Below are 15302 nucleotides of genomic sequence, written 5' to 3'. Positions count from 1 at the left end.
CCGAATATTGGCTAATATTTTGGTATAGCCGCCATATAACGGTACCTCCCGACTTTCAGCTAAATTTTCCGACCATATTAGGTGTAATTTGGCATTTGGGGTTCCCAGTAGTAAGAAATATTCTCTACCAAAAATGTCTATGTTTTGGTATTGAACCCATATAACTATACCCCAATATTCGGTAAAAAAACACAATAATAATAATTTTTAAACATTTTTTGCTATATGACTATGTATTTAACAATTAAACAAATATGAAGTTTTTATTTGGAAATTTTGCCTGTTAGGGAGAAGATATTTTTTTAATTTTAATTAATTTCTCGTTATTTTATAGTGAATAACTGAGTGAATATCTAACAACACATAAATAACAACAAATAAAAAACAAAATGTTAGTCAGCAGAGTGTCTGTAATCGATACAATGGATAACATTTCGAATTTTTATAGTTTGATTTTTTACTTTTGCGACTCTAGATCAGTGATTTCGGCCAGTGTACGCTGTCGGGAATTCTGTCCAAACATCTAGTTTTTTCTTTTGGTCTACAAGCAAGAACATTGCCTATGCTGCTGGAAGGAATAAATTCTTCTTCAGCCCACTCAGCAGCGCTGTGAATTAAGGAACAATCCCCAGTAAATTTGTCGCTAAATGTTTCGGTGGAAAACGGATAGTCGTCAGATCTATCAACAGTTCGATTAACTGAACTCTGAAAGCAATTGTCGATCGGCCACTCGCATGAAGCAGCACACCCTGCAGGTGTCTGTCATAACTTCTGCCTTTAGCGCATCGTTGAAAATGTGTTCGCCATTTAGGTCTGTTAGGTCAAAAAGTGAGGCCCTGGAGCCAAATCCAAACCTGACCAAAAGATATATTACACTGTGAACCGAAATTTTGGGGGGTGGAAAATTCCTATTGGAGATGAAAGCCCTTGGTGAGTATATACAGAACCCCGAAGGACAGATTCGCCGTGAGTCGAACTTTCGCGATATGGCGTGATGAATATTTGGCTGGAGACCCTAAAAGCCATCTGGAATCAGCGTTATATCTTTGTTCGCTGTTGTTTAAGCTTATATTTAAGATGACATCTCTTCAGTCAAATCAAATGAGGATTTTTTTCGTAGAACATTTCGACCTTCTAACATGCTTCCTTCAATGTCCTTTTCGTCCTTTATTTCAAGAACCGCAATAAAATTGGCACAAGATGACATTTTTCAGCTTCGGAATGTTCTACAAAAATGTCGCTCGGAAGATTTTAGGTACGGTTCCCAAAGACATAAAATCGATAAAATCATGTTTAAGCGGTCATTTTTCACTTTTACCCGAATCTTGCTCAGACAGCCCTATATCTATTTATTTCAATACATTATTGTTAACCTATTGATGATCTAGAATTCTCGGAGTCATTAAAACAGTTGTATCTTGTTTTGCTAAGCACGTTAATTTCATTATTTTTTGGAATAAATATCCGGATATCCGAATTATGGAACCGGTTATTCTGATATTAAAACCGAATTTTTATCCGGTTTTTATGAACCGAATAACCGTATATGTATATCATTAGAAAGCTATTAAAATTGTCCAACAGATATGACTAATATGCATTAGACGTTTTTAGCGGTTATGGTGCTGGAACAAAAAAACCGTATTTTTGAACCGTTTCTTAACGTTTGTGAGGATACATTTCTGTGCGTGAAAAAAAATATGATCATGACCTGGGGGGTGGAAAATTCTTTTTGGAGGTGAAAGCCCTTGGTGTGGACATACAGAACCCTGAAGGGCAGATCCGCCGTGAGTCGAACCTTTGTGTTATGGCGGGTTGAATTCTGGGATGGTGACCCATTATTGCAAGCGTCAAAATTTACGTAACTGAATTTCAAGTGGGTTTAGGGTGCTACTGGGACAGTATGTGCTAAGTCAAATCGTTTTAAGACGATTTCTGTAGAACATTTACTGTCTTACTCTTATCCTGCTCTTTTTGTTGAAGAAGGTATAAAAATATACTTTAAAGAAAAGGAAAGATACAATTTCAGGGTTAAAATATTAAAAAAAAAAAACAAAAAAGTCCTTAGCCGATTTGGCTAGGGCATATCACGAAAATAATCTTACGCCGACATAGCACATACTGTCCCAGTAGCACCCTAAACCCACTTGAAATTCAGTTACGTAAATTTTGACGCTTGCAATAATGGGTCACCATCCCAGAATTCAACCCGCCATAACACAAAGGTTCGACTCACGGCGGATCTGCCCTTCAGGGTTCTGTATGTCCACACCAAGGGCTTTCACCTCCAAAAAGAATTTTCCACCCCCCAGGTCATGATCATATTTTTTTTCACGCACAGAAATGTATCCTCACAAACGTTAAGAAACGGTTCAAAAATACGGTTTTTTTGTTCCAGCACCATAACCGCTAAAAACGTCTAATGCATATTAGTCATATCTGTTGGACAATTTTAATAGCTTTCTAATGATATACATATACGGTTATTCGGTTCATAAAAACCGGATAAAAATTCGGTTTTAATATCAGAATAACCGGTTCCATAATTCGGATATCCGGATATTTATTCCAAAAAATAATGAAATTAACGTGCTTAGCAAAACAAGATACAACTGTTTTAATGACTCCGAGAATTCTAGATCATCAATAGGTTAACAATAATGTATTGAAATAAATAGATATAGGGCTGTCTGAGCAAGATTCGGGTAAAAGTGAAAAATGACCGCTTAAACATGATTTTATCGATTTTATGTCTTTGGGAACCGTACCTAAAATCTTCCGAGCGACATTTTTGTAGAACATTCCGAAGCTGAAAAATGTCATCTTGTGCCAATTTTATTGCGGTTCTTGAAATAAAGGACGAAAAGGACATTGAAGGAAGCATGTTAGAAGGTCGAAATGTTCTACGAAAAAAATCCTCATTTGATTTGACTTCAGAGATGTCATCTTAAATATAAGCTTAAACAACAGCGAACAAAGATATAACGCTGATTCCAGATGGCTTTTAGGGTCTCCAGCCAAATATTCATCACGCCATATCGCGAAAGTTCGACTCACGGCAAATCTGTCCTTCGGGGTTCTGTATATACTCACCAAGGGCTTTCATCTCCAATAGGAATTTTCCACCCCCCAGACTTTGAGCTCCATTTTGTTGCACAGTGTTATCTATCTTTATTTCCACCTTGAAAACCTGATCGAATATTCGTATTGAGTCGTCGATGATGGTGGACCACATCATTCCGAATGTCAGCACTTAATGCATTAAATCGGGAGGGATCATTTTATCTCATTATATCCTAAAAGTCCTGCAGATTTTCCTTCGCTCAAGGCAAAACCTGTGGTTAGGTCTAAGCTCGTGATTTGCTACGAGTACAAAAGTTCTTTAGGTAGGGTCCCCTTGTTGTCGAGATTAACTAATTAACATTTAAAAATGTGAGACATGGAGGTGTCTAAACCGGCTTTGACTTCAATCTCCCTTCTCATATTTTGAATTAATGTCCGAACCTAAGGAGAAGCCTGAGGTGGAAACTAATTGTAATTTGGAAAATTAGTATATATTTATATAATAACATATATTAATACTATTTTAATTTATTTTCCACAGGAGCCTGCAGCACCCGCCGCCAATCACAAGAAACACAAAAACGACGACGACCCAAAAAGTGTATAAACTATCATCCGGAAGAAATTGAAATACAACAGTGTGGACGTGGTGCACATCTTCTGCAGAAGCCCGTCTCGCTTATTATTGCCCACATTGTCATGATTCTTGTCAGTGTTCTGTTAACAAATGCGTGATACTAAGGAGTTGATATGCAATCATAATTGCCATAAGCTTGAATTCGAATCCATATCGACATTACTCACATGGAAAACAACAACAACAAGAACAACAACAACTTTGTATACTTTTTTCGGTTTTCACAAGACAACGCATAACATTCATAAGTACGTACACTGAAAGAACAAACAAAAATAAGCATACCAATAGAGACAAGGATAATTAAGTTTGGATGTAAGTCTTTCTTTTTTTGTTGTAGTTATATGACACCAACAACATTTGGCCCTGGGGGACAAAAAATCGTGCAAGCAAACACAAACCTGTCTTAGTTTATGTTTTACTTTGTACATGCATATTTAGTAAAATGGAATTCACAATGAATTCAATGAGGAAAACTATGAAACTCCTACACGAAATTAATTGGCAAAATTTCGCAAGAGGCACGAAAAATGAAACCAAAAGAATTTATTAAAAAAATGAAAATGAATTGAAGATTTGTAAACTAATTTTTGTTAGAACAATTAAAAAGAAAGAGAAAAAACAGAAATTAATTATAATTAAAAACAAAAAACTGCAGAAATTATTATTATGTAATTGTACCTACAGAAGAAACAAACAAATAACAACAAAAATAAGTAATTAAATTAATTATAAATTAATTGAATTAAAACAAATGTATTAGTTCAATTTGTAATAAAAATTAGACACTTTTGGTTTAGAACAAAAAATACGTTAGTCCCTTTAGATTTTCGATTTGATCTAAACTATTCACAGAAGCGATGTTTTAAATATTGAGTTGTTTATGCACTGAGGCATAATTTTGAATTATTGCATATTCACATAAGAGATCTCCACGTGAATTGAGAATAATCCGTTTTTACAAAATATTGATTTGGGAAACTTTGTATTCAAATCGATATGCTTATTAAGAAAAACACACATTAAACGTTGCCTACGATTTCTTCTTCACACGAGGTGCGGCGGGAATGTTCACTTGAATTTATTATGTCAGAAGCAAATGAAAAATAATTGTAGACGCACATTTACATTATTGGTTGATCTACATAGAGTTATAATAGCCTCTAATACATCTGCCTACATGTGGAATAGAGTTGGGTAGAACCAGAACTACCTAGTTCCTCCACTATAAACGATAGATCCATGCTTGGTAGAATTCCTGACCAGCTTTATAATAGATTAACCTACATGCATACCCTCTAATAGTTCCGTCCTGACTAAAAATTAAGTCTCCCAAGAGTCATGGTTAATCAAAAATTATGACACATCCATTCTTTATTCATTTCCATTTAGCATAACCAAATTAACTTACATATGGACCGTTCACTTGTTGAAGTCACATTTAATAGTGAACTATGACTACGTAGAATTGGTATGCAAGACCACAACGTAAGGACATAATTTCCTGCATACAGAATGTTTGTTCTTGAAGCAGGTGGAAACATGTTGTTAAGATGCTCGGTTACTTAGGAAGGGAGATGAGACTTTGCCTTACGAGAAAGTTGTCATGATGCCAAAGATTTCTCCCTTAAGTCATTTCTTTCGAAAATAAATTATTTGCATATTTCCAGGTGCTGATAGTGATGAAGCTAATATCGATTTATATATATAAATGCCGCTTCTGCCCAGGTTAAATCTTCCGCCATCCGATTACATATATCCTTCCACGCTCCACTTTCAACAACAAGTTTTGTTATCGAAACGTTTATACAGATACAACATTCCTTTAATATTGAACAATTGTTATGACGTACACTATACACTAAGAAGCAGCGTACGGAAATATATTTTATGCAACGTTTGCAATCGTTTCATTTTGTTTCGTATTTTCATTAGGAACAAAACAAAACGAAACATAACCCAAGTTAACCGAACTCGCTGTTTAGTTTCGTTTTGTTTACATTCGTGAGTGTGAACAAAACGAAAAGCAAAAAGTTCTCATCTGCAAAACAAATCATAGAAAACGAAACCGTACAATACACATTACAATCGCTTGCAAACGTTTGCTGGTTGATTAAAACCTCACCTCCACCGTAGTATGTTCCAAGTATGTATGTTCATGTTAGCTTAGTGCGTTGTTAAACAATCAAATGTGTGTGTGTCTGAATGTGTCATTGATTATTTCGCACAACAAAATTTTGTTTCGTTTGTGAATCATACCACCTGGAACATTATAGCTGAAGAATATTTCAGCAATAGTAAAGTTTTGTTTTTCATCAGTTGAAAAGTTAGTGGTTTCGTTTTGTTTTAAGAACAAAACGATTCCGAAAATATGAAAAGTTTGTGACTTTGTGTGAATGGTACGGGAATCGTTTCGTTTGTTTGCGTTCATATGAAAAGTTTGTGACTTTGTGTGAATGGTACGGGAATCGTTTCGTTTGTTTGCGTTCATTGCTACGAAGGCAGTGGAAACATTGATCTATGATACGACCATTTCTGTATGTATCCCACCAAGAACAGAGTTCGAAATAAATTATTCTTAAAGGTCGAAATAGCAAGATAGGAGCCTTACAAAATAAATTTAGCAGCATTTTAATTTCATTGGATTTAATTTGACTCAATATGCAATTTCCATGTAATGCTTTCTATTTGATACTTTAGCGTTTTAGATTTTTAAGATGCGAATCTATTCTTAGAGTGAGTGTAATAGGAGTATATCTATCCTTAGTTATACGAGTACATTTGGCAGCAATAAACAACTATTTTCCTTCCCGATATTTGCGTGAAATTTTTATACGCATCAAGTATGCAAGCTTGAGGAAGCTGTTATTTTTTTAAAGGTGAAATATACTGTTCAGTAAGCGATTTGTTAAATATCGATGTCTCCTCAGGTGAAATATGCTGTTCAGTAAGCGATTTGTTAAATATCGATTTCTTCTCGACCACGTATCTTAAAAAATGCGATTTTGACATTTTTATATGAAACGATTACTATTTTTGTGTTTTATTACAGCAACAACTTATTATCTCAATATGTTGTCGCGGTTCTCTAGATATTTATAAAATATATTCTCGTATCTCATTCATTCCTATTTCTATAATTGCCTCAGACTCGTATCTTAATACCTGAGGCGAAATGGCGGAAGCTAAGATTTTGAAGTTTTGGGTTAGGGTTAGTCTTGCAGCAAATTCGTAGTAGAATGGTCACGAAAAGTACTTAAATGTACTAAAATTACTGGTAATCAACATCGAGGTGAAACGGCTAAATGAATAATCTTGAAATTTTGAATGAGGGTTCCTATTGAAGAGTAGGTGTGTTCGTAAGAGGAAAGTACTAAAATGTACAAAAAATTTACCTTTCGTATTAGGCGAACGAGTAGAGCTAGAATTTTGAGCGGAAAATTGGTACACGGACGGAGTACAAGATAGTTGCTTTTGGAAATTCGAACAATAAGTATACGAAAAGTAGTAAAAGGTACTAAAAGTGTACCATTTGGTATTTCGTGAACGAATAAAGTTAAAATCTTCAAAATGTTTAAGCTAATATCGGTTGAGGTATTTTTATGCAAAGAGGTGATTTGGAAATGTGTACAAATATATACGAAAAGTACTAAATGGTACTAAATTTAGTACTATTGGGCTTTGAGTGAACGGTTAAAATGGAATGCATACAAAAATATGTTGTCACTACACCCCCGAATCAATGTGTGCACGACAATCAACATTGGTTCAATGATGTGGGACCTACTTCTTCTACTTCTTATCGCCGAGCCCGAACGGCGTTGCTTACCACACCACTTTTTGTGAAGTTGTTCATGGCTGTAGCAAATGTAATCCAACATTACACTGAGGGGGTTTGCCACCGTTGAAAATGTTGATGTTCTGGTGATGGATTGAACCGCAGACCATCTGAGTGCAAAGTGGACGTGCTTACCACTGCACGACGGTGGTTCCCAATGCCTATGCAATACTTACCATAAAAGCAGGCAGCCTTTATGGTGATAAGTGGACGATAAAAGTGGAATAATTACATTTTTTATATACGCCACTGACTAATTGTGGGCGAAATCCAAATCTAGCGGGGAAGAATTAATAACTCCTAAACTAATTGAGGTAAGCGGCTATAATTTGTTACAGATGTTACTTATATGTATCGGTATGATTACACTGAGTATGGCGAATATAGCTCACCGTTAAAGCACCTCGTAAAGGTCCCTCCGCATATAAGGTATTTTGGGTATGTGAACCACATTTCACAATTAATTTTGCTGTATTTTGGTATTTAGGGTCTTCAGGCGATATATAACGTTTTTTCCAATTATGGGAGCCATATGTTTACGGGTAGGTCTAGCCCCGAGATTTTAGTTATTTTGAAGCTATCTAAGTACACACAAAACCTCGGTACCAAAAATGTTTGACGTAGATAAACGTTTTGATATAATGCCCATAGGTATCTGCCGAATTCCAGAATTAAAAAGGTTTTAGCAAAATTTTCCAATTTAAATGGCTGTAAATTTGGTTTTCGGGGTTTTAATAGATAAAATATCTACACACCACATATTATTATACCCTATACCACAATGTGGAAAGGGTGTTATAAGTTTGTTTTGGTAAAAATTCATGTAACACCGCGAAATATTCGTCGGAGACCCCCAATGTGGTATACCAATCTTAATATCTCGACGAGATAAAGCGATTTTGAGATGTGTGTCCGTCCGTCCGTCTGTCCATTATAAATTGTAAACACGCTCCAGGCCGCAGTTATGGACCGATCGTCACGAAATTTTGTATGGAGGTCGGGTTCAGGTCAGAATAGATCCCTATTCTTATTGGTGATGATCGTGAAATATTTAGCGGGTGAAATGGACCAAAAACATAATATTTATCCAATTTTCTAGCGGCTCTGTAGGTTTCAATAATGGTCCGATCAACGTAATTTTAAATAAGGTAAGAGTATATTACAAAGGAGAAGCTTGTAATTTGAGATGGCGATCGGATAATATTTAGAGGGTTAAATAAACCAAAACTTTTGTATGAAAATTGTGAAAATTTGTAATATACAGCTTATATCTTAATTCCTGGAAGTGACATTCCGGACAAGTGAGATATACTTGAAAGTGGAACGCTTGACCTTTCTATTTATGTCAATTGGGTTGGTGTACATGATAAGATAACAGAGTTACAGCCTATTATATCCTGTTATTTGTTTGTAGTGTAATCATAAACACGCTAGAGGTCGCAATTATAGCTCAGTAATCACGAAATTTTGCACGAGGTAAGAGTTTAGATACAATTTTATATGATGATCTGATATTGTTTAGCGGGTGAAATGGACCATTAATTTCGTATGAAAAATACAAAAAAAATGTTTTTGGTCTATATTTTATTTCCTGGAGGGCATATACCGGCAAAGTAGACTACATATGAAAATATAATACTGATCTTCCCCCTGATGAAAATTGCAATAAAGTGTCTGCTAGATAACGGGCCTACTGCTTAATATATAATGGGTTTTGTGTAGAGAACCACATTTTCCAATTCCCAGTTGTTGCATTAATGCAAATTACATGGTGCCCTAACGTTTTAATTGTCCAATTGGATTTTTGTACATACACTGCAGCATGGGTCGCTTTGTCACCTTTTTTAAAAACGATTCCCTAGCCAGGCAAAATCAAATTTTCAACGGTTGCAAAATATCCTACAGTGAGGTTTGCGACATTTTCTGAGTATTTCAGTCATGTAAAACTATTCTACAAGTGGTGTCTTAGGACACGCCGTTCGGACTCGGAGATAAGCTGTGGGTTCCATACCATTGAGCGTTGTCCCTTTTGGGATGTTTGTGAAACAATTCTTATGTTATTATTTAAGCTTGGTGTGATACGGTACCAGAATCCACAAATTTACTTCTTACAATAAGTTTTTTGTTCCATAAAAAAATTTGATATGTGGAAAACTAATTGCCAGGTGTAAAGGTGTAGGGTATTACATGGTCGGCCCCGTCTGACTATAGCCTTGGCTTACTTGTTGGGTCTACCTGTATGTTTGGAAAAATATTGCATTAATGATTTTTACTTAGCTCATGGCCAGTTTTCGGACTTTTTCCCGCTAGATTTGAATTTCTTTCACAGTGTGACTGTGTGTATGGTTGAGGTACCACGAACAAAATAAAAAGACAATGCACTTTTGTTGCTATGGTCCCCAAAGATTAGATTTGATTAACTGCCTCAAACTCGTATCTCAATATATGCGTTTCATGCTTAAAATAAAAAAGATTAGCATATTATTCCCACTAAAATGCATAGATGTACTCAATTCACTAATAAATTCATTTAAATTTTTACCCAAACACCGATGTATCTAAAGATAAATGTTTTTTTCTATCCTAAAAAGTTGTATTTTTTAAGATACGAGTTTGAGGAAGTAAGGCATCGATATATCATTTTATATTATATGTATATAATTAGATGCCATTTTGGGGCAGAGATAATTCCTTTTGGGGAAGAAAGCCCTTGGTGAGAATATTAAGAATTCCGAAGGACAGATTCGCCGTGAGTCGAACTTCCGAATTATGGCTGTCTTCGAATGAGGATTATTTTCGTAGTGAATTTCGACCTTCTAACTCGCGTCCTTCAGTGTCCTTTTCGTCCCTTATTTCAAGAACCGCTATAAAAGTACCACAAGATATCATTTTCCGCCTCGAAATGTTCTGCAAAACTATCGCTAAGAAAGTTTTCGGTACGCTTTCATTAACAACTAATCGATTTTGTCTCGTTTTCATGGTCCTTTTGTGCATTCACCCGGTTTTTGTTCAGAAAAAGCACCTTAGACGGAAATTTTTACAATAAATTTACTTTTTTTGGCAAACTAATATTTTAAAGTCGCTTAAACAATGCAACACATGGCCGTACGTCAAACTGTAGTGTGTACGTTTAAGCTAAGTCATGTCAATTTTCAAATGAATATGTAAAACGGCGCCTGGCAAAACGTGGTATTGCCTAGGGCAGAGACTTATCTACTAGCCCTCGTATGTATATTTTAAGGAAGATATTTTTTATAAATAAAAATTAGATTTAGAATAGTCGATTTAGCCATGCCTGTCCGTCTGTGTGTCGGGATGGAGAGCACTATAACTCTCGAATGGATCAACTGAATTGGTTCAAACTTTGGACCTCGTAATATCGTGTGCAACTCCATATGTACTTCCTTGTGGTCGCGATAACCATTCAAAGGCGTGAACAACTATTAAGTTTTTGACTTGATTTGTCTTAACATTGGAAAAGTTTGTCTCAATTCCTAAAGTCGATATTTGCTTAAGATTAGGATATATTCAAAACTTATATCGTACATAATAGAGTGGGCAACAGTACTACTCACACAATCTCGAATAAATCAGTGAATGCATTGCATGAATACATGCATTTTTTAGAAGAATAAATTTGTGTAAAAATTTTGCAACGGCCACACATATCACAACCCAAAGATTAATCCATCCACTTTTATTTCCCGACCTTTATCCCCTAGAGCCGCTATTCCTCAGAACCACAAACACAGTCTTCAATGAGTATATTGTTTGGATAGCTTTTTCTAAATGCAAACTGCACACAATGCGTCCCTTTCGGAGATCAATATTCATATATACTGTTTGCCCCCCCAATTAAGGGAAGATACTTACTATCTGTCAATCATTTAATGCTTTTGTGAGTAGTTTAAATCAAATTTGCAAAAAAATCTACAGTGGATATTTATTACTCTTTATTTGTGTAGACAATAATTTCTAGAGAATATATTTTTAGTTACTTAGGTTTTTGTAAGGATGTAAATCATCAAAATAGCAAATAGAAATAAAAACTGAAAATAAGACAAAAAGTTAACCAAAACAAATATTGTTGGTATAAAACAAAAAATAATGTTATGTTTAACAAAAATGAAATCTAAAAATGAACCCAGTTAGAAAGAATAGATCTCCCCCCGAAAAGGAATAACATGAACATATATTTTGTATGTATAAATGAATATACATACATACGTATGTTTATCATTGGGATAGTTATGACAATTTATAAACAGTTATTATTCGTGCTGTTAAACAAAATTTAATTGGAAAATTAAATTTTATAAAATTTATACATTTGACATAACTAAACAATGACACTTTTTAATAGGGTTACCAAAGAAAAAAAAAGAAAACAGAATACTCGGTATTCAGTACTCGTATATAAAATAAACTAAAGCAAAATGTTTTTTGTGTAAATAGTGTTGATCTTTTTAAATAATAAAAACAAAAACAATGAAATATAAAACAGAAAAAATACAGAAATTCCTACCGATTATTTCAATGATAAAAAATAATACTAAAAATAATAGAAAACAAATAACAATTTATAATTTTATTTTATTTTTTATTAATAATAATAAATTTAAAGTATATAATACCTATAAATGTAGTCAAATGAATATAAAAAATTTATTAAAACCAAATAACCGTTGAAAGAAAGCATTTAATTTTGTATTTTTTCTTTTTTGAAGAAACTATTAGAATTATGAACATAATAATTATTATAATTATTGTTATTATTATTGTAACCATTAATTTTGCACTGACTTTTAAATACGCACAATTATTATCCAAAAGAAACCAAAAATAAAACACGTATATAGAAATATTTTCTTTATTTTGATATAAATGCTGCTACATAGGCAAGGCGAATATTATATTATATTTTTTAAAAACAAAATGAACAAATATCAAATATATACATACTTATATTAATTGATATCAAACTAAAAAAAAGACTTATTGATAGAACTAAACATGAACATCCTCATATCATCTAAATGAATCCATAATCATTTTGCTTGTTTTATAATTACTTTTTTATTTGTTTTGTTTTTTGTTGAAGTTCAATCTCATTTTCGATTGTTTGAGTGGAGTATTCCCCCATTGGCTCAACTTCATTTATTACCCTCTATTACAGAGAGTAATGTTTTTCAAAACGAACTGACAGTGTTGCAAAATTTTACTGATCGCTACCAATATCATGATTTCATCCCGGCGAAGGGAATTATCAATTGGCTTCTCAGTCTTTGAAATGATGCCTTTTTTAGCGAAAAACCGAACTCTTTAAGTGTCTAGTATTCCCATATGAATGAGAATCACACTCACTTTTCGGCTTTTCCAAAGAAACACCAAAATCAAAATATTTTGCAACATGTCAGCACGTATCAACTAAGAATTCTTCGAATTCTGTGAGTTGAAAAGAACACCAACACAGTTGCCTGTGAGGTTGTTTATTGGAATTTTGTTTTTTTGTTTTTAACAAAGCTCCAATTCGCCCGTGCCTCGGCTGTTTTTTGTTTGTTTTGTTTTTTGTTGAAGTTCAATCTCATTTCGATTGTTTGAGTGGAGTATTCCCCCATTGGCTCAACTTCATTTATTACCCTCTATTACAGAGATGCCTAAAAAAGGCATCATTTCAAAGACTGAGAAGCCAATTGATAATTCCCTTCGCCGGGATGAAATCATGATATTGGTAGCGATCAGTAAAATTTTGCAACACTGTCAGTTCGTTTTGAAAAACATTACTCTCTGTAATAGAGGGTAATAAATGAAGTTGAGCCAATGGGGGAATACTCCACTCAAACAATCGAAAATTTCTTTTTTAGCTAAAATAGCAAATGAAGTCTTAAATCCTTTTAAATGAGTTATACTACCAAAAAGAACAGTGTAACGTTCCGAAAAATCTTATTAGATGGTATATATGTATGTATGTACATCTTTAAATTTTATCCTTAAAATTTGTTTATATCCTTCACCATATTGGTGGGGTACGTTAAGTTTCTCATTCCATTTTTAACAACTCGAAAAAAATAATAATTTGGGAATCCATAGATAATTTCAGAAATCTGGCATTTTGTTTTCCTTGAAGACAGAAAACGTCCTTATAATAACGTTATTTCTCGATTTAAGGTATTTTTTGTATTTGTTATGAATTGATTGTAAATTAGAATTTTGTTCTTTTCCCAAAACACAATGGTTCCAAATCCAAATTTTCTGGCCAAAACTATTTCAACGTCCATTTAGTATTGAAATTAATTATTATTTATAATAAATGTATACAAACAGCAATTCTTACGTTTTATAGACCAAAATGACCAAAAACTGCAAACATTTGTTGAACAGGGTGGTCCCGTTGTGTGGGGTCTAAACCAAAACATTGACCTATGTTAATAATTTTTAGTACGAAGGATTCATATCTTCCAAGAGGTCAAAATACCAAAAAATACCAATTTCAGTCATAGTGTCGCTAAAATCCAAAAAATATCTAAAATCGGACGGTACTTTTATGTGGGTGCTATGACAAAAAAATGGACCTATTTAAAAAAAAAATATACATACTTGTTTTCTACACTCTGAAACCCTTAAATATGAATTTTAAGGAAAATCGGTTGATAGATGCGGGTATTACTGTTCTATTTCAATTGGATACTACGTACAATCATAACAGGTATTTACCAAAAATTCTCCCATCTTGAAGTAGAAAAATCCACTTTATTTTAACTGTGGCAAATTTGAGCAAAAATTTATTTCTCAATTTATTAGTTCACTCCCCCAACTATCTTCCGAAATCAATTTGGAGGTGGACAAACTTGGACATTTGTTTAAAAGATTAAGAATATTTAAAAAGTATTTGTAAAAAATAATTTTTAATATATATAAAAACATTGATTTTATTACGCTAATTTTACAAATATCATCGTTCTTTTTGTAAATGTTATGAAAGTACTCATTAACAGCTTCCCGATTCATAATAACTTTGGTCTCACTTCTGTATATTTATGCAGCGACGCAATACAACAAAAAATTGTATGTTTTACAGCACAAAGTCTGTTTTATTATTTTTACATAAAAAAGTGTCAACTTTGGTACTGCGCCAATCAACGAATACTAACGTTATTTACAAAAACTAATTATTTTCAGATGACTTGATGTGTTTTTTTCTGTGCAAAAAAAAAATAAAATTTCGAAACTTCAAAAATAGGGTTATGACCAAAAATTTCCTGATTGAAACCTATGTGGCAAAAGAAAGAAAATATATTAAAAAAAAAAAAAACTGACGTTTCCGCACTATTGAAACTGTTTTCTAGGTTTAAGCAAATTAATTTTGCAAAATATAGGCCCCGGTTTTGGTATACCCTCATATTACAGTAGCTCTCGATTAAAGTATTTAGAGTTTTGAGCCAATTTTTCAACCGAATCTTGCAAAAGATCCTCAACATAGGTTCACGTAATAAAGTATTTTTATTTTTATACGTTTAAGTATACTCCCCATATAATCAAATTACTGCCTCATTTTATGTATTTCTAAAGTACTAACTTTTACCACCATGGTGCAATGGCTATCCCGCCTTGTAAAATAGAAAGCAGTGAGCAAAAGCTATAGTCGGGACAATACAGATTGTGTGATACCCCCACCATTACCCATGTGCTTACGATTTTCACTGGTAAACATTTATTTTAGAGAATAATACCACCAAACTCAATATATTCTTTCCTCTCTGGAAG

General features: G+C 33.6%; 2 protein-coding genes across 2 annotated transcripts in view; one reads left to right on the top strand and one right to left on the bottom strand.

Annotated features, from left to right (window-relative positions):
- Positions 1-4413, top strand: part of stol (voltage-dependent calcium channel subunit stolid) — a 222415-nt gene extending 218002 nt beyond the window's left edge. The window contains exon 18 of the mRNA XM_073968058.1: positions 3605-4413. Within this exon, the coding sequence (XP_073824159.1) occupies positions 3605-3798 (194 nt within the window). The 3' untranslated portion in view covers positions 3799-4413. The remainder of the gene's footprint in view (positions 1-3604) is intronic.
- The window catches only part of ND-B17 (NADH dehydrogenase (ubiquinone) B17 subunit), a 333680-nt gene that overhangs the window by 245778 nt on the left and 72600 nt on the right, over positions 1-15302 (bottom strand). The window lies entirely within an intron of this gene.

This window comes from Musca autumnalis, unplaced genomic scaffold, assembly GCF_047663935.1.
Source record: "Musca autumnalis isolate F117 unplaced genomic scaffold, ASM4766393v1 scaffold_2, whole genome shotgun sequence".
In the NCBI taxonomy this organism is placed as follows: domain Eukaryota; kingdom Metazoa; phylum Arthropoda; class Insecta; order Diptera; family Muscidae; genus Musca; species Musca autumnalis.
This window is presented reverse-complemented; position numbering and strand designations above follow the sequence as displayed.